General features: G+C 51.4%; 1 protein-coding gene across 1 annotated transcript in view; it reads right to left on the bottom strand.

Annotated features, from left to right (window-relative positions):
• The window catches only part of SPATA1 (spermatogenesis associated 1), a 53,845-nt gene extending 41,752 nt beyond the window's left edge, over nucleotides 1–12,093 (bottom strand). The window contains 1 exon segment of the mRNA XM_083157870.1: nucleotides 11,760–12,093. Coding sequence (XP_083013996.1) covers nucleotides 11,760–11,816 — 57 coding nt within the window. The 5' untranslated portion in view covers nucleotides 11,817–12,093.
• Nucleotides 12,094–19,854: the final 7,761 nt, after the last annotated feature.

The following is a 19,854-nucleotide window of genomic DNA, read 5'->3' as shown; positions in this document are numbered from 1 at the left end:
GGTGATCATTTATACCCTCACCCAAGAGTCACAAAATAAACCGTTATAAATGTACCAACTTGTCCATTCATTGTGAGCAGAAAGACTCCTGACCGAATTGGAAAAGAAGAACTGAAGTAACCTCACAGTGTGAACTCCACCCAGTTCAGGTAAACCGGGCCACCACTGGCCTTGGGGGTGTCACACATACAGTAGTTAACAATGGACACAATTGGTGTGCAGGATTATGTTAGGTAAGGACTTCCATAAAATGGTATCTGGTCCCTGGGTCGTCAATGTCTAGGTATGCAGCACACATATACGGTTTCCGTGACGACAAAAAATCACGTTTACCTTTTCAGTGTCGACCTTTTTGTTACTGTGGAACTAGAATATGTTGACCATTCTTAAGTGTAGACCTAGTCACCGAGACATTGTCTACCATCTATACCAGTGGTCACCAATTCGTCGCTCGCAAGCTACTGGTGGCTCATTGTAGTTTCCGGGTGGCTCGACAACTCTGCAAATGCCCGTCCGTCCCTGCAACGCCCGCCACCACTTCCCTTCTGAGGGGAGGAGAGCACAGCACATTGCGCCTCTCTCCTTCCTCTCACTGTATCCCTGTGACTGGGCCGTCAGCCAATCAGAGCTCGCGGGCCAGCAGCCAGTCAGGAGCTGGCCCGCAAGCTTTGTTGGCTGATGGTCCAGTCACAGGGAAGTGAGGGGGAAGGAGAGATCCGCGATGTGCTGTGCTCTCATCCCCTCAGAAGGGAAGCGTCGGAGGAGGAGACACAGACAGCACTGCAGGGGGACACCGGACTCTCCTCTGCTGCTGGGAAATTCGGACACATTGGAGGCATATGTGTTTCTGGCACTGTGGGGGCATACCTGGCACCGTGGGGACATACCTCTTTCTGGCACTGTGGGGGCACACCTCACACTGTGGGGGCAAACCTGTTTCTGGCACTGTGGGGGCATTCCTTTTTTGTGTGGGGGCATACCTGTTCATGGCACTGTGGGGGAATACCTGGCACCGTGGGAGCATATGTGTAGCTGGTACTATTGGGGGCATATGTGTATCTGGCACCATGGGGGCATATGTGTATCTGGCACTGTACTATTGGGGGCATATGTGTATCTGGCACCGTGGGGGCATATGTGTATCTGGTACTATTGGGGGCATATGTGTATCTGGCACTGTACTATTGGGGGCATATGTGTATCTGGTACTATTGGGGGCATATATGTATCTGGTACTATTGGGGGCATATGTGTATCTGGTACTATTGGGGGCATATGTGTATCTGGCACCGTGGGGGCATATGTGTATCTGGTATTATTGGGGGCATATGTGTATCTGGCACTGTACTATTTGGGGCATATGTGTATCTGGTAATATTGGGGGCATGTGTGTGGGGGCATATGTGTATCTGGTACTATTGGGGGCATATGTGTATCTGGCACTGTACTATTGGGGGCATATGTGTATCTGGTACTATTGGGGGCATATATGTATCTGGTACTATTGGGGGCATATGTGTATCTGGTACTATTGGGGGCATATGTGTATCTGGTACTATTGGGGGCATATGTGTATCTGGCACCGTGGGGGCATATGTGTATCTGGTATTATTGGGGGCATATGTGTATCTGGCACTGTACTATTTGGGGCATATGTGTATCTGGTAATATTGGGGGCATGTGTGTATCTGGCACTGTACTATTTGGGGCATATGTGTATATGGTAATATTGGAGGCATGTGTGTATCTGGCAGTGTACTATTGGGGGCATATGTGTATCACACCCCAATTGGCCACACCCCATGTGGCTTCACCTACGACGCGTGCACAGTACCACCAGAGTATTTATTTACAATGGCACCACAACCGGGCGGGCATTGTTTATCTGGCACTGCTGGGGGGCATTGTGTTTATGGCATTACTGTGGGTATTGGGGCATTGTGTAACTGGCACTGCTGGTGGCATGTATATATATGGCACTGCGTCTATTCAGAGAGGCTAGGGGCATGGGCAGCAGCTCTCAGAGTGCTGGCTATGCCCCCATAATGGAAAAAATGGGGGATGTGGCTTTGCAGGAGTACCACGGTAGTAAGTTATACACCCTAATTTCTGGCACGCGCAGATGTCCCTTCTCCTCTGCCTCCAGTGTTGGGGGTATGTATGCGGCATATTAGACATTGCAGTGTGTGGCATATTGTGTTTTGGGCATCGCGGTATGTGGCATAATGTGTCAGGGGCAGTGGCGGATTCAGGGGGGGGCACCCGGGCACGTGCCCCCCCTGTCATTCATTTTGTAGATGAGGACCAGAGCTTTCCAACGAGCCCAGCCCCATGTCTTTAGCCCCCCGGGAACCGGAGATATCGCCTGGCAAAGCTGTAACATTTTTTCCTCATAGGATAATATGGGACCCGTCAATTCCGACCCCCACCCGGTTCCGACGGCTGCCAGTTCCCTCCCCTGGCATTACAGGAGCTTGTGGTTGATGTCATTCAATTCCAAATCGCTGGGCCTTCAATATGGTACCAGGATGGTCCATATAGGTCAATCGGTTACAGAGATATAGCGTGTAAATCGATTTATTTTTTTTTTTATTTTTATTTTTTAAATGTCATTTCATGGCTGTTCATGTTCTTTGAGGGCAGATTACTCTGGAACCAAACTCACTGGACCAAAATCATTCAAAGCCCACTCAAAAGTTCTTCAATATGATACTTGTCTCATGTAAATGGGTCAGTTAGTTCCGAAGATATATAAATTAGATAACTGGTTAAAGGGGGAGAGGGGTGGTTTTCTCTCCCCCTCACACCAGAAAATGCAGGGACTAGGCTGGTGTAAAAGGGGCCAACCTGGGAATGCATTTTCTGGTGTGAAATGGGTATTATTTCAAATAGCTGGGACCTGCAGTGCTCGAAATTCAGCCAGGCTCTGCCACTGTCAGTGGCTATCACTTCTGCCTGGCGGCGGCTGTCCCCCATTTACCACGAGCATGTATTCCCCATTGGCAATGAGCATGTAATCCCACATGGCAACGAGCATGGAACCTCTGGCAATGAGCATGGAACCCTTGGCAATGAGCATGTAGATAAGCAGCACTTACTGTATGTAGCATAATTTTTAATAGGCATTATGGTGTTTGGCATAATACATAATGGACATCATGCCGTGTAACTTAACGTGCAATGGACATTATGGTGTCAATGTTTAATGCGCGCCTTTGTTGGACAATGTCCCTGTTTATGAAGCGTATTGTGAATTTTGTCTTAATCTGTGTGGCATTATGTGAATTCTGGCTCAATCCGTGTGGCATTATGTGAATTCTGGCTCAATCCGTGTGGCATTATGTGAATTTTGTCTCAATCCGTGTGGCATTATGTGAATTTTGGCTCAATACGTGTGGCATTATGTGAATTTTGGCTCAATCCATGTGGCATTATGTGAATTTTGGCTCAATCCATATGGCATCTTATGAATTTGGCTCAATCCGTGTGGCATTATGTGAATTTTGACACAATCCATGTGGCATTATGTGAATTTTGGCTCAATCCATTTGGCATTATGTGAATTTTGGCTCAATTCATTTGGCATTTTGTGAATTTTGGCTCAATCCATATGGCATCTTATGAATTTGGCTCAATCCGTGTGGCATTATGTGAATTTTGACACAATCCATGTGGCATTATGTGAATTTTGGCTCAATCCATTTGGCATTATGTGAATTTTGGCTCAATTCATTTGGCATTTTGTGAATTTTGGCTCAATCTGTGTGTTATTATGTGAATTTTGGCTCAATCTGTGTGGCATTGTGTGAATTTTGACACAATCCATGTGGCATTGTTTGAATTTTGGCTCATTCCATTTGGCATCATGTGTAAGGGGCAAGTATAATGGGGTCTAGTATTTTGTAGCATAATGTGTAGAAGTTGGGGTACTTATGTAGTATCTGGGTTGCCGATTTTTTGATTGTATGCCTTAAGTTAAGGCATACAATCAGATGCGATGCGATATGGTCGTATGCGATATCGCATGCGATGCGATGACCCGATTATCGCATGCGATGACCCGCTTTTTCCATAGGATTTAATCTTAAAATGGACTGAGTCCATTTTAACATGGAATTCAATGGGAAAAAGGGGTCCTTTTCATACCCCTACTATCCAAGTGGGCATGGAGTTGGATATAAACCTGTGGCGAGCGTAGCGAGCCACCGAGCCCGAAGCGTGGCGAGCGAACGGTATTCTGTGTCCCCTCGAGGGGCTCGCCACGCTTCGGGCTCGGTGGCTCGCTACGCTCGCCACAGGTTTATATCCAACTCCATGCCCACTTGGATAGTAGGGGTATGAAAAGGACCCCTTTTCCCATTGAATTCCATGTTAAAATGGACTCAGTCCATTTTAACATTGAATCCTATGGAAAAATCGGGTCCATCGCATCGCATCGCATGCGATATGGTTGGATGCGATGCGATGGACCCGATTTCAAAATCGGCAGCCCAGTTACTACATAAGTACCGAAGTTGTATATGGTGTTGTACACTCCACTCAAGGACATGCCCCCTGTTGAGTGGCCACACCCCCTTTTTCAGAGCGCGCCTTCGGCGCGCGCACAACTACATCCTTCACTTTTGTTGCCATGGTGGGCCTATTTTTAATCCCATTGCCACCCTCTCTCTGCCGCTCTCTTAGCATGTACACTGGCACCACTAACACTGGCCCTCACTCACCTAAACCCTCTTTCATCATGGTGCCCCCCCTGTCATTTTATCCTGGATTCGCCCCTGGTCAGGGGCATTACAGTTTGTGGCATAATGTGTACAGGGCATGATTATTATGCAGATTTTTAATTTTAGTAGCTCTTCAGGCGGTTTATTTTGTCTAGAGTAACTCACGCCCCACGGAAGGTTGGAGACCACTGATCTATACCATAACCCCCTAAAATATCTCCTCTGACCAAGACACACATCTAACAGGAAGAGCATTGAGATAAATGTGTGAACTGATTGGCATAAAGCAACATCTGTGCCTTATAGGCCGCAGGCAAGTGGCCCAAGTGAAAGACTTAATCAAACTATAAAGTCTAAACGACAAAAGCATGAACCAGACTGGACTTATGTGGCCGGAGGCCTTGCCACTAGTTGTGCGTTCAATCCCAAACTACACCAACGGGACCTTTACGTCTCTCCCCGCATGAGATTCTCATGATGGTCCCAGCTCCAGACCCTTTCTACAGCACAGGATATAGTTGGTAAATATCGGAGCGTCACAAGTAAACAGATGAAGCAGATACCTGATGCTGTGACAGATGGAGCCACCCTCATCTATCCTGCCTATGGTATTTATCCCACGCGTCTGGGCGCACGGCGGAGAAATAAGTCTCACAGCATGGTGTGTGGCATTACCGGTGAGTGCAATACCAGCGATCATCCACCAGATGTCGCTTTTTTAAATCTGTGCATGCGTCAGATGTCTAATTCAATACTATAGCGAAAGATCCACATTGCGTGTGCGTGAAGGCTCCATTGAAATGCACTATAGCGCAAGAACTACTTTCCTGTACAATAGGTTACATAGTCATGCGTCTCATTATGCAACATATACTGTGCTATGGGGGATGCTAAGTGAGCGAGTATACAGTATGGTCAAAGTACGGACTGGAACGGGCTGGACTCGGGTTACCAAATGTTTCCGCAGCTCTGCAATGTCACGGTTTAGAGCCTGATAACTTTGTGTGGATAAAAAACTTTTTGCATTGCAGATCCGTGTGAGATCGCTGGGAAGGACCAAGTGCTGCGGAGGACTCCAACAGCTGCCCCTGGATACACGCTTCACACTGCAAACGGGTTCTCTACAGACCCACCCAAAGCTCACCCGCAGGACGTTCTGCCCGCCACCTCACCCGCAGGACGTTCTGCCCGCCCCCTCACCCGCAGGACGTTCTGCCCGCCCCCTCACCCGCAGGACGTTCTGCCCGCCCCCTCACCCGCAGGACGTTCTGCCCGCCCCCTCACCCGCAGGACGTTCTGCCCGCCCCCTCACCCGCAGGACGTTCTGCCTGCCCCCTCACCCGCAGGACGTTCTGCCCGCCCCCTCACCCGCAGGACGTTCTGCCCGCCCCCTCACCCGCAGGACGTTCTGCCCGCCACCTCACCCGCAGGTTGTTCTGCCCGCCACCTCACCCGCAGGACGTTCTGCCCGCCACCTCACCCGCAGGACGTTCTGCCCAACACACTGCACCCCCTATAGTGCCCCCTATATACACACTGCACCCCCATACCCCTGCGTATAGAAACCCCCCCTATATACACACACTGCACCCCCATACCCCTCCATATAGTGCCCCCTATATACAAACTGCACCCCCATATCGCTCCATATAGTGCCCCTATACACACATTGCACCCCCTATTTTGCCCCCTATATACACACTGCACACCATAACCCCCTATTTAGCACCCCCTATATACACACTGCACCCCATACCCCTCCATATAGTGCCCCCTATATACACACACTGCACCCCCATATCCCTCCATATAGTGCCCCCTGTATACACACTGCACCCTCATATCGCTCCATATATTGCCCCTATATACGCACACTGCACCCCCTATATACACACTGCACCCCCATAAACCTCCATATAGAACCCCCCCTATATACACACTGCACCACCATACCCCTTTATGTAGTGCCCCCTATACACACACTGCACCCCCATACCCCTCCATATAGAACACCCCCATATACACACACTGCACCCCATACCCCTCGATATAGTGCCCCTATATACACACTGCACACACACCCATATCGCTCCATATGGTGCCCCTATATACACACTGCACCCCCCATACCCCTCCATATAGTGCCCCTATATACACACACTGCACCCCCCCCCCCATATATACACAGAGCACCCCCATACCCCTCCATATAGTGCCCCCTATATACACACTGCACCCCCATACCCCTCCATATAGTGCCCCCTATATACACACTGCACCCCCATATCCCTCCATATAGTGCCCCCTATATACACACTGCACCCCATACCCCTCCATATAGTGCCCCCTATATACACACTGCACCCCTATACCCCTCCATATAGTGCCCCCTATATACACACTGCACCCCTATACCCCTCCATATAGTGCCCCTTATATACACACTGCACCTCCATACCCCTCCATATAGTGCCCCATATATACACAGTGCACCCCCATACCCCTCCATATAGTGTCCCTATATACACACTGCACCCCCATATCGTGCCCCCTTATATACACACTGCACCCCCTATAGTGCCCCTATATACACACACACTGCACCCCCATTCCCCTCCATATAGTGCCCCCCTATATACACACTGCACCTCCATACCCCTCCATATAGTGCCCCAAATATACACACTGTGCACCCATATCCCTCCATATAGTGCCCCCTATATACACACACACTGTGCACCCCCATATCCCTCCATATAGTGCCCTCTATATACACACTGCACCCCCATATCCCTCCATATAGTGCCCCCTATATACACACTGCACCCCATACCCCTCCATATAGTGCCCCCTATATACACACTGCACCCCTATACCCCTCCATATAGTGCCCCTATATACACACTGCACCCCCATATCCCTCCATATAGTGCCCCCAATATACACAGTGCACCCCCATACCCCTCCATATAGTGCCCCCTATATACACACTGCACCCCTATACCCCTCCATATAGTGCCCCTATATACACACTGCACCCCTATACCCCTCCATATAGTGCCCTCTATATACACTGCACCCCCATATCCCTCCATATAGTGCCCCCTATATACACACTGCACCCCCATATCCCTCCATATAGTGCCCCCTATATACACACTGCACCCCTATACCCCTCCATATAGTGCCCCCTATATACACACTGCACCCCTATACCCCTCCATATAGTGCCCCTATATACACACTGCACCCCCATACCCCTCCATATAGTGCCCCTATATACACACTGCACCCCCATACCCCTCCATATAGTGCCCCATATATACACACTGCACCCCCATATCCCTCCATATAGTTCCCCCTATATACACACTGCACCCCTATACCCCTCCATATAGTGCCCCCAATATACACACTGCACCCCATATCCCTCCATATAGTGCCCCCTATATACACACTGCACCCCTATATCCCTCCATATAGTGCCCCCTATATACACACTGCACCCCTATACCCCTCCATATAGTGCCCCTTATATACACACTGCACCTCCATACCCCTCCATATAGTGCCCCATATATACACAGTGCACCCCCATACCCCTCCATATAGTGTCCCTATATACACACTGCACCCCCATATCGTGCCCCCTTATATACACACTGCACCCCCTATAGTGCCCCCCTATATACACACTGCACCTCCATACCCCTCCATATAGTGCCCTCTATATACACACTGCACCTCCATACCCCTCCATATAGTGCCCCCTATATACACACACTGTGCACCCCCATATCCCTCCATATAGTGCCCTCTATACACACACTGCACCCCCATTCCCCTCCATATAGTGCCCCCCTATATACACACACTGCACCTCCATACCCCTCCATATAGTGCCCTCTATATACACACTGCACCTCCATACCCCTCCATATAGTGCCCTCTATATACACACTGTGCACCCCCATATCCCTCTATATATATATACGACGGGACGCTGCTGCGCGCCGGAGGTGCACCGAAATTTTCGGGGGCGTGGCCTAATGTGGGGGCGTGGCCTATACTCGTGGCTCTTCTGCGAGGCCACGCCCCCATTTTGCCGCTATGGGGGCATGAACCAGAGGCTCTGTGAGCCTCTAGCCATGCCCCCAGTCCCCTGGATGCGGGAATAGACGCTGTGCGCACGCGCACAGCGTTTATTCCCCGCTGCTTAGCAGCTAACAGGGGGGACTCCCAACAGCCCCCCCACACCGCGGGACACTGCCGCCCGCGGGTGGGACAGCGGGACAGCCCCTGACAATCGGGACTGTCCCGATAAAATCGGGACTGTTGGGAGGTATGTATATATACACACACACTGCACCCCCATACCCCTCCATATAGTGCCCCTATATACACACTGTGCACCCATATCCCTCCATATAGTGCCCCCTATATACACATTGCACCCCCCCATACCCCTCCATATAGTGCCCCCTATATACACACTGCACCCCCCATTCCCCTCCATATAGTACCCCCCATATACACACTGCACCCCCATACCCCTCCATATAGTGCCCCCTATATACACACTGCACCTCCATACCACTCCATATAGTGCCCCCCATATACACACTGCACCTCCATATCCCTCCATATAGTGCCCCCCATATACACACTGCACCTCCATATCCCTCCATATAGTGCCCCCTATATACACATTGCACCCCCCATATAGTGCCCCCTATATACACACTGCACCCCCCATTCCCCTCCATATAGTACCCCCATATACACACTGCACCCCCATACCACTCCATATAGTGCCCCCTATATACACACACTGCACCCCCATATCCCTCCATATAGTGCCCCCAATATACACACTGCACCCCCATATCCCTCCATATAGTGGCCCTATATACACACTGCACCTCCACACCCCTCCATATAGTGCCCCATATATACACAGTGCACCCCATACCCCTCCATATAGTGTCCCTATATACACACACTGCACCCCATATCGTGCCCCTTATATACACACTGAACCCCCTATAGTGCCCCTATATACCCCTTCATATAGTGCCCCCTATATACACACTGCACCCCCATTCCCCTCCATATAGTGCCTCCCTATATACACACTGTACACCCCCATATCCCTCCATATAGTGCCCCTATATACACACTGTGCACCCATATCCCTCCATAGAGTGCCCCCTATATATACACACACACTGCACCCCCCCATACCCCTCCATATAGTGCCCCTATATACACAATGTGCACCCATATCCCTCCATATAGTGCTCCCTATATACACACTGTGCACCCCCATATCCCTCCATATAGTGCCCCCTATATACACACTGTGCACCCCCATATCCCTCCATATAGTGCCCCCTATATACACAATGTGCACCCATATCCCTCCATATAGTGCCCCCTATATACACACTGTGCACCCCCATATCCCTCCATATAGTGCCCCCTATATACACACTGTGCACCCCCATATCCCTCCATATAGTGCCCCCTATATACACACTGTGCACCCCCATATCCCTCCATATAGTGCCCCCTATATACACACTGTGCACCCCCATATCCCTCGATATAGTGCCCCCTATATATACACTGCACCCCCATACCCCTCCATATAGGGCCCCTATATACACACTGTGCACCCATATCCCTCCATATAGTGCCCCCTATATACACACTGCACCCCCATACCCCTCCATATAGTGCCCCCTATATACACACTGTGCACCCATATCCCTCTATAGAGTGCCCCCTATATACACACTGTGCACCCATATCCCTCCATATAGCACCCCCTATATACACAATGTGAACCCCCATACCCCTCCATATAGTGCCCCCTATATACACACTGTGCACCCATATCCCTCCATAGAGTGCCCCCTATATACACACTGTGCACCCATATCCCTCCATAGAGTGCCCCCTATATACACACTGTGCACCCATATCCCTCCATATAGTGCTCCCGGTACTTGTTTCCTAGCACGGCGCCCACTAAGCAAATGCGATGTCCATATTAAGTGCACAGGAGTGCTTATACAATGAAATATTGCATAGGATCGCATGGCACCAAATGCGATGTGATGCGATATTTCATTGTATAAGCACCCATGCCATGTGATGTGATGGGTGCTTACTATGCCATTGCGTCACCCCCAGTATCCATGCCACCCCAAAGCGTGACGAGAGCAACGAGCCCCATGAGGGGCGGCGGAATGCGTCCTCCGACCTTTTCATACCCCCACTATCCACGTACTAAGCACCCCCCTATATACACACTGCCCACACAGTACCCCTATATACTGCACCCCCAGGTTACTTGCCATCTCGGGACTTGGCAGCAAGTAGCAGCGGTGACCAGGAAACAGATGCAGGATCCAGCAGCCGGTCCCTCAGCGCTCAGGGCAGAGATACCTCGGACAATCACACCCCGGGCAGAAGGGGACTTAGTCCAGTCAGAATGGGTGGCAGATAACTGCTTTATATATACACAGGGTGCTGGCGGAGGGGCGGGGTCCTGTGCTCATCCCTCCCACACCCCATACAGGCCACGCCCAGACCCCCTCCGGCCAGCTGCTGGTGGCTACTGGCTTCTACCCCCAGACTGATCAGGGGCTCTTAGGGGACTGGTGAGCTACTTATGCAGCAGCATTATAGCCTGACCATCATCACAGATATACAGCATCTACAGGAGGGGGGCTGATTCCCTCAGCCAGGGGCAGATCCAGGGGGGCCCAATCAGTGCGATTGCTAACCCCCTGCAGGAGACTGTTACACTTAGTGGCAGCAGTCTCCCTGGACCCCCACTGTACCCTTCCAACAGGGCCTGGGTAATAGGTACCCACTACCTCCAATCTCAGCACACCTGGTAAGGCAGGGACATATTGTAGGATAATGCATCCTTTTCTCACATCCTGCGTCCTACTCTGAGCACAGCGCTGAGCACCTTCCTCATCACCACACAGTTACACATAAAGGGTGAAGCATCTGGGCACTTACCCCGGCTGTAGAGGGTCTGATCTGGGTCATAGGGGTTTGCACTTGCTCAGTGTCCATGGGGAACGAAGCCTTGGAATTCCGTTTTGCATCCCAGGAGTTGTGTATTATATTCCGCTGAGGGTCTGAGGACACGTTCTCCCAGTGAGCCCCAGGTGCGGCCCTCAGTGCAGTGTGCAGGTAACACAGTGATCCCCAGGTGCGGCCCTCAGTGCAGTGTGCAGGTAACACAGTGAGCCCCAGGTGCGGCCCTCAGTGCAGTGTGCAGGTAACACAGTGATCCCCAGGTGCGGCCCTCAGTGCAGTGTGCAGGTAACACAGTCAGTGGGGACACGCCCTGAGTGCACAGGAACTCTCAGTATGTACAAATCATGCAGCCAGGGTTTGTTTGTTGTGTGAGTTACAGGTTTGCAGAGCGGATTCTGTAGTCAAGAAACAACTCTCTGCAATTACTGCCAGGCTGGAATGTGTGGCTTAAGGACCAATGAAAATGACAGAGTTGGGGCCTATGTACCCAGCCATCTCATAACATTATATAGCAACTGCACCATGTTATATACCTCTGCACAGTGCATACCTCCCAACTTCTGTCTGTATGAAATAGGGACACTCGCCCGAAAAGGGGGCGGGGCGTATGCAAATGAGGGCGCGGCTTATGCTAATTAGCCGCAACCTCATTTTCATACGAGAATAGTCTATTCTACTAGATTGGGGGTCTCCCAACTGTCACCCCCCCGCAGCGGGACAATGCCTGCCGCGGGTGGGACAGCGGGACAGGACCCGAAAATCGGGACTGTCCCTCTAAAATCGGGACAGTTGGGAGGTATGCAGTGTCTATACTTGCCACTGCAATCAATTCTAAATGCTGCTGTGAGGCTGATCTTCCTAGCAAGACGCTCGTCGTTTGCTGATCCGCTCTGCCAGTCCCTCCATTGATTGCCCCTTTTCCTGTGTCCCTGGATAACATTGGTGGCCAGTGCTGCCCTTTTCAAACATGGTGGCCTGAAGCACTCAGTTGCTACAGGGCCGTCTTAACATTAGGAAGGGCCCCTGGGCAACCTAGTTCACTGGACCCCCCCCCCCCCCCTCACACACATTAGTTTGCCCAGGAGCCCACAGTCACCTCCCCAACCCTCACCTCTCTGGCTCCGTGCGGCAGCCAGTCAGCTTCCGGCGGCCGGGGATCCGATCATCTTCGCTGGGGGATCCGGGCAGCGGGATCAGGGCAGCGGCGGTAGCTAGGAGCCTGCCCTGAAGTGGCAAAGCGCTATTAACTGGCGGGGCGGGAAGCGCTGTTGCATTTGAAAAGACTGGCCAGACGCTGATTGGCTGAATTCAGCCAATCAGCGTTCGGCCAGTCTTTTCAAATGCAGCAGCGCTTCCCGCCCCACCGGCAAATAGCGCTAATGGGAAAGATGGTGGCCGGGTGGCGGGGATCCGACCATCCTCGCTGGGGAAGGGGATCAGGGCGGCGGTGGCGGTAGCTAGGAGCCCGAAGCGGCGAAGCACTATTTGTCGGCGGGGGCGGGAAGCGCTGTTGAATTTGAAAAGACTGGCCGGATGCTGATTGGCTAAATTCAGCCAATCAGCATTTAGCCAGTCATTTTAAATGCAGCAGCGCTTCTCGCCCCCCCCTGCCGGCAAATAGCGCTTCGCCGCTTCGGGCTCCTAGCTACCGCCACCGACGCCCTGATCCCCCTGCCGGATCACCCAGTGAGGGTGATCAGAACCCTGGCACACGGACCCCCGAAATTAAATTCACTGCTAGCTAGGAGGTGAAGCGCTATTTGCCGGCGGGGTGGGAAGCGCTGTTGCCTTTTCAAAGACTGGCCGGATGCTGATTTTCTGAATTCAGCCAATCAGCGTCCGGCCAGTCTATTCAAATGCAACAGCGCTTCCCGCCCCGCCGGCAAATAGAGCTTCGCCGAATCAGGCTTCTAGCTACCGCCACCGCCCTGATCCCCCTGCCCGGATCCCCCAGCGAGGGTGAGCGGATTCCCGGACCCCGGCCACCATCTTTCCCATTGGGCTGGGCCGGGGGCCCCTAGGTCCTAGGGCCCCCGGGCAACTGCCCATCGTGCCCAATGGGAAAGACGGCATTGAGTTGCTAGGCAACAGCCCTGCAGCTGATCTGTCTACCTAACTAAGTGGGGGACCCAGTGCCTACCTGGACTCCCTGCAGCTGAAGGACGATATTCATTGGTGGTTTAGTGGGCGCCAAAGTGAAGGGGCGGCTCTGCCTGTTGCTGGGCAGAAGTGTATGTAGCGAGTGTGCCAGGGGAGGAGCGTAAGGAGTAAGCAGAGTGTGTGTGTAGCCCAGGGTGTGCTGACTCTGAGGTGACACATGCCGCAGTCGGTGCTGAGGCACACTCACCTGGAAGGAGGAGAAGGAGCTGACCAGAGAGCAGGGAGAGCGAGGCGTGAGTATAGAGAGACCAGCCAGTCCCGCCAGCGGAGTGCCTCCGAAGCAGCATTACCTCACTGGAGGTTGATGGCGGTGATTGACAGCGGGGCGGAAGAGAGGCGCCGGCCGCATGAAGCTGCCCCCTGACTGAGGTGGACTGCGCCCATGACTCAGTGGGACACTGCGCAGCCAGCGGTGATTGGCAGCATTAGAGGAGAAGAGAGCCGGGCGCGCAGCAGAGATGGACCGACGGCCTGAGGGAGCGGCGCAGCATCCAGCTATGACGCCCTGCCACAAGGGGGACGCCAGTTCGCAAAAGTGCAGCCGGAGACCCCGGGAGGAGACCTTAAGCACCTTGACCGCAGCAGCAGTGTGAGCTGAGCAGCTGCAGCAGTCGGTGGGCACTGAGACGTCCAGCTTCCCAGCGGATGACCCCACTGTCAGAGGAGCTGACGGAGGTGCAGCAGGAACGGTGACCATCAGGAGCTGGCAACTGGTGGAGCAATACGCTACTCTGCACCCTCGCTGAACCCCCAAGCCACCTGTCAGTAAATTGGCCCCTCCATCCTACACCACAAATTGGCCATAGTTGGCACAGGCAGATCCAACGGTCCCACTAAGAGCTGTGCCGTGAAGGAATACAGCCCCACTGTAGCCCCATACACACCAACAAGTGTTCAGCTGCAGCAACCTTAGAGACGTCACCTCATTTCTTACCTTACCTAAGGACACAGTGCTTCCATTCTATTGGCCGGGGCAGAAGTCCATCAAAGTCATTTAGGGGTTTATTCTGGTTGGTGCGGCCGGGCCGTACGCGTACGTCCCGGGATTTTTTATGATCTGCGCATGCGTACCATCTCCAATGCGCAGGCGCGAACACTCCACAACGCTTACGGACGGGTCTCTCCGTGCGAAAAAACCTGTACGCGAAAGTACGGGCATTGGGGGCGGCATAGGGGCGTGTTGAGGGGAGCGGCCGAAATAATGAGGGAAAATGGGCGTAAACATGGGCGTACACGGGGGTGTGCACCAAAAATGAACGGTGCTACTACCGCTCGATCGGCTAAAGCACCGTTCATTTCGGACACAAAACTGGCGGCCGCCAACCGCCACCTCAGACCACCCCTACAGATACCGCATGACAGCGGACGCCTGGGTTTGCTAATTTACGCTGATTACTACTCAAACACATACACCTGAATGTAATAAGCAATGCTGCAGTCTATTAAGTCCAAACCATGATTTCACTACCTGCAAGCCACACACAGCACTCAAACACCTTGGAAGCTTATCTTTCTATACTTCTCGACATTTAAAGGATTGTTTAATTTAAGGTAAGAATCTTTGTAAGACCTGCTTATATATGCTAAGGTAGGTATTTGTTAAACAGTTATACACATTCACTACGTGCTTTCATAGACTTTACACAGTAGCACACTCAATCTACACAAGTCGACATATGTCAATGTGTTCACTCTAATACAAACATAGGTTTTGTATTTATGATACAATAACATAAACCACATCTAACACCTACAAAGGATGTTTCAGCAATGTTTTAAGCCCATGCCCACTATTTTGCACACAATCTTTGTATAGTACCCAAAATACCGAACTGTACCACTTTCTGATCTGCTATGAATTGGATTTTACTACACTCTGGATGTAAGATGCCACCAATCACATTATTGCACTCACATCTCTCTAACAAAGGATTCCTACATCTGCTTATGACACTGTAAACTCATATATATTTAAATAGTTAAACATGTTTGTTCACAAGCAATTTTATCATGTTTGGCCGATTCACACATCTTTTTTTAGGGAGGACACATATGCATTCCTACACAAATGTACCTTTTGACCCTTGTTTGTCTGCCTCACCCACTCCATGAGGAAAGCATTGTTCTGGACCTGCTTTTACCTACTACTGTAGGAGCTACCTCACCTGCACACAAACTGCTTTCTCACCTATTAAGTTGCTCTGCACGGGATGCGGTCATTTGGTCTACTGCATTATGGTAGACAGTCATTAGGTCGAATCCATTAGGTCGACATGCTAAAAGGTCGACATGACTCTAGGTCGACATGGGAAAAGGTCGACATGATTCTAGGTCGAAAGGTCATTAGTTCGACAGGTCATTAGTTCGACAAGGTCATTAGTTCGACATTGTCTATGTCGACATTCACAAGGTCGACATGGAGTTTTCCACTATTTTTTGAGCCAACATGTGCCGACAGGCGGTATTTCATGCTCTACCATCCACTAGGGCGTGGTGGGAGAATAAAATAGTGTGCCGAGCGTAGCGAGGCACCGTGCCCGACGCATAGCGAGCGCAGCGAGCGATGCGAGGGGATGCAGTGCACTTTAAACTGTGTCCATGTCGACTGTGTTGACATTCAGGTAAAAAAAACAGTGAAAAACCCCATGTCGACCTTGTGAATGTCGACATAGACAATGTCGAACTATTGACCTTGTCGAACTAATGACCTGTCGAACTAATGACCTTTCGACCTAGAATCATGTCGACCTTTTCCCATGTCGACCTAGAATCATGTCGACCTTTTAGCATGTCGACCTAATGGATTCGACCTAATGACTTTCTACCATAATGCAATAGACCAAATGATCCCAACCCCTCTGCACATGTGCTGACACAAACTAATTAGCAGGGAAAAGTTGGATAGGAACATGTGAATGGCCATGGAGAGGGTTACACATGGGAAACTTCTACCACACTTCAAGAAATGCTCAAAAATACCCTGGTCAGTAAGTACACATAAATGTAGTATTTGTTTCACACAAGAAATTACACATACAACAATTGTGTTGTAATTGGGAAAATAAATTTATTTAAAAGTAAAAGCAATGTGGGGACACATAGATAGTGATTAAAATGCCACATTAGAACATAACAAATATACATGTAATGAGGGTTAAAATGTTGTTTTATTAGGGTCTTTATTAAGGTAGACAATTGAGTTAATAGAAAACAATAATTGAATAACAATTAGAATAATTAATTAATTGTCTTCATTATAGTTGAGAGGCAAGATTTGCAGGTCCATATATGTGAAGGGTATGCCAGCGTGCACGGACGTACGCTCACTCTCACGAGCGGTGACATACGCTGAGTTTTCCATTTAAAACAATAGAGACCCATCCGTGCACGGTGGCGTACGCTCAGATAGCCGCAAGAAGTTGGCGGGAAGACGGACGAGAGACGTCCGTAAACGGTGGCGTACGCTCTGTTGTACGCCAGTTGTCGGAGTCTAAGGGGTGATCCGTCCGTGTACGTTGGCGTACGCTCAATTGTACGCCACTCCCCTTTGTCAGTGTTTCTGGCCGTACGTATGCGGCTGATTGGTGGGTGGACTTAACCCCAACGGCCGCGTACGGAGAGCGTACGCTAATATGGAACGTACGCACGTTTGGCCGCACCGATCAGAATAAACCCATTAGGTACTTGTGTAGTTTCACGGCGCCGCCGCGCGCACAGTCTGTCTCTGAAACTTGGCAGCCTGCCAGAGGCTCGCGTGCCGCTCTAGCTATAATGTAATGTAACGAAGCGCTGCGTGTGCCGCTCTAGCTATAATGTAATGTAACGTAGCGCTACGCGTGCCATTCTAGCTATAATGTAACGTAGCGCTGTGCGTGCCGCTCTAGCTATAATGTAACGTAGCGCTGCACGTGCCGCTCTAGCTATAATGTAATGTAGCGCTGCGCGTGCCGCTCTAGCTATAATGTAATGTAACGTAGCGCTGTGCGTGCCGCTCTAGCTATAATGTAACGTAGCGCTGCACGTGCCGCTCTAGCTATAATGTAATGTAGCGCTGCGCGTGCCGCTCTAGCTATAATGTAATGTAACGTAGCGCTGCGCGTGCCGCTCTAGCTGTAATGTAATGTAATGTAACGTAGTGCTGCGCGTGCCACTCTAGCTGTAATGTAATGTAACGTAGTGCTGCGCGTGCCACTCTAGCTGTAATGTAATGTAACGTAGTGCTGCGCGTGCCACTCTAGCTATAATGTAATGAAATGTAGCGTGTAAACAGGAAACAAACGGGGCTTCTAAACTACACACCCCGGCACACCGCTACCAAAGGGGGTGTCCCCAATGTAGACGCTAACATTTTAGGTGCTTTTAGCGTCTGAATTCACACTCCCGGCACTTCGCGCGCACAGTCTGCTGCTTAGCCCCGCGCAGACAGCGGAACGTAGTCAGTCAGAGCGCTACGCAGTTAGCGTAGTCAGTCAGTAGTAGCACTGTGTGAGAGACGGAGGTGTATGATGGCAGTGGCGAACCTGACTATGGCGATGGAGCGTCTGACGCTGTTTAGTCTGCCGCAGGTGGAAGAGGAGGCGGTGGCTTTCCTGCAGGCCCGCCAGTTCCTGCCGCAGACCCAGACCTGCCCCAATGGCCACCCCATGAGGCTCAGCGTGAAAGAGCGCATGTGGCGCTGACACATTCGCAGCTGCCGCAAGAAGGTGAGCGTGAGGTCCGCGCAGTGGTTCCGGGGGTCTCACCTCAGCTTTGTGACCCTGATCCGCTTCCTGTATTGCTCGGCAGAAGAGCTGACCAGCATAAAGTTTTGTGATCGGCAGCGGAGCATCTCCCAAAAAACTGCCGTGCAGTATAATAATCTCATGAGGGAGGCCTGCACGGTGGACCTGCTGGCGCAGCCTCAGCGGCGGATTGGAGGCCCGGGTCTCCCTGGAGATGCCCCAAACACCCACTGCTGGGGCAGGAGCTGTCCCACATTGCTCTTCCTCTTCACATAGAGGCTCTCGTCCACCTCCACGATGTGACCCGGGCCTCCAATCCGCCGCTGAGGCTGCGCTTCATGACTGCGGTGGAGCGGCAGGATGCGGCCACCCTGATGGCTGCCATTGAGGCCCATGTTGAACCGGGCACCACCGTCTACATGGACTGTTGGAGGGCCTACAACACCCAGCAGCTCGAGCAGGCCGGTTACCTGCATGGCAAGGTCAACCATAAATATAATTTCGTTGACCCGGACACTGGGGTGCACACCCAGACCATAGAGCGCCAAAGGGGGACCGCGCGCCCTCACCTGGACTCCTACCTCCAGGAGTTTATGTGAAGGCAGAGTTTAGGCGCCCAGGACCCCTCCCAACGCATCCTTCATGCTCTGACCCTGCTCCCCCTGATCGAGAAGGATGATGACAGCGCCGAGCCGGCCGACTCCTCTGCAAGTGGTGGCGGTGACGACGCACAAGCTCCTTCCTGTTCCACTGACCAATCATGACTTTTTATCTAATATTGGACTGTTCTTAACGCTGATTACCTACATGTTCTTTGAATAATTTATATCCTCAAGTTCTCATCAAGTTAAATTTTAACTAAAAAAAAGTTAACAGTTGCCAAAAATGTCGTCATTACTGTCTCAGGTGTATGAGTGTGCAGGTGTGAATGTGTTCCTGAAACAGCACCACTATCCACGCCAACCCGAAGCGTGGCGAGCGGCGGCGGTACGCGTCCTACGACCTTTTCATACCCCCACTATCCACATCAGCGTGGAGTTGAGAATAGAAAGTGTGGCGAGCGCAGCGTGCCACCGAGCCCGAAGTGTGGCGAGTGCACGCGGATACCTTTCACAGGTATACGCGTCCCCTCGCGGGCTTATCAGGTGTCCGCGTCCCCTCGCTGCGCTCGCCACGCTTCGGGCTCGGTG

Source organism: Crinia signifera, chromosome 8 (genome assembly GCF_055691185.1).
Source record: "Crinia signifera chromosome 8, ASM5569118v1, whole genome shotgun sequence".
NCBI classification, from domain to species: Eukaryota; Metazoa; Chordata; class Amphibia; order Anura; family Myobatrachidae; genus Crinia; species Crinia signifera.
Note: the sequence above shows the minus strand (reverse complement) of the source record. Positions and strands in the feature narration are given on the sequence as shown.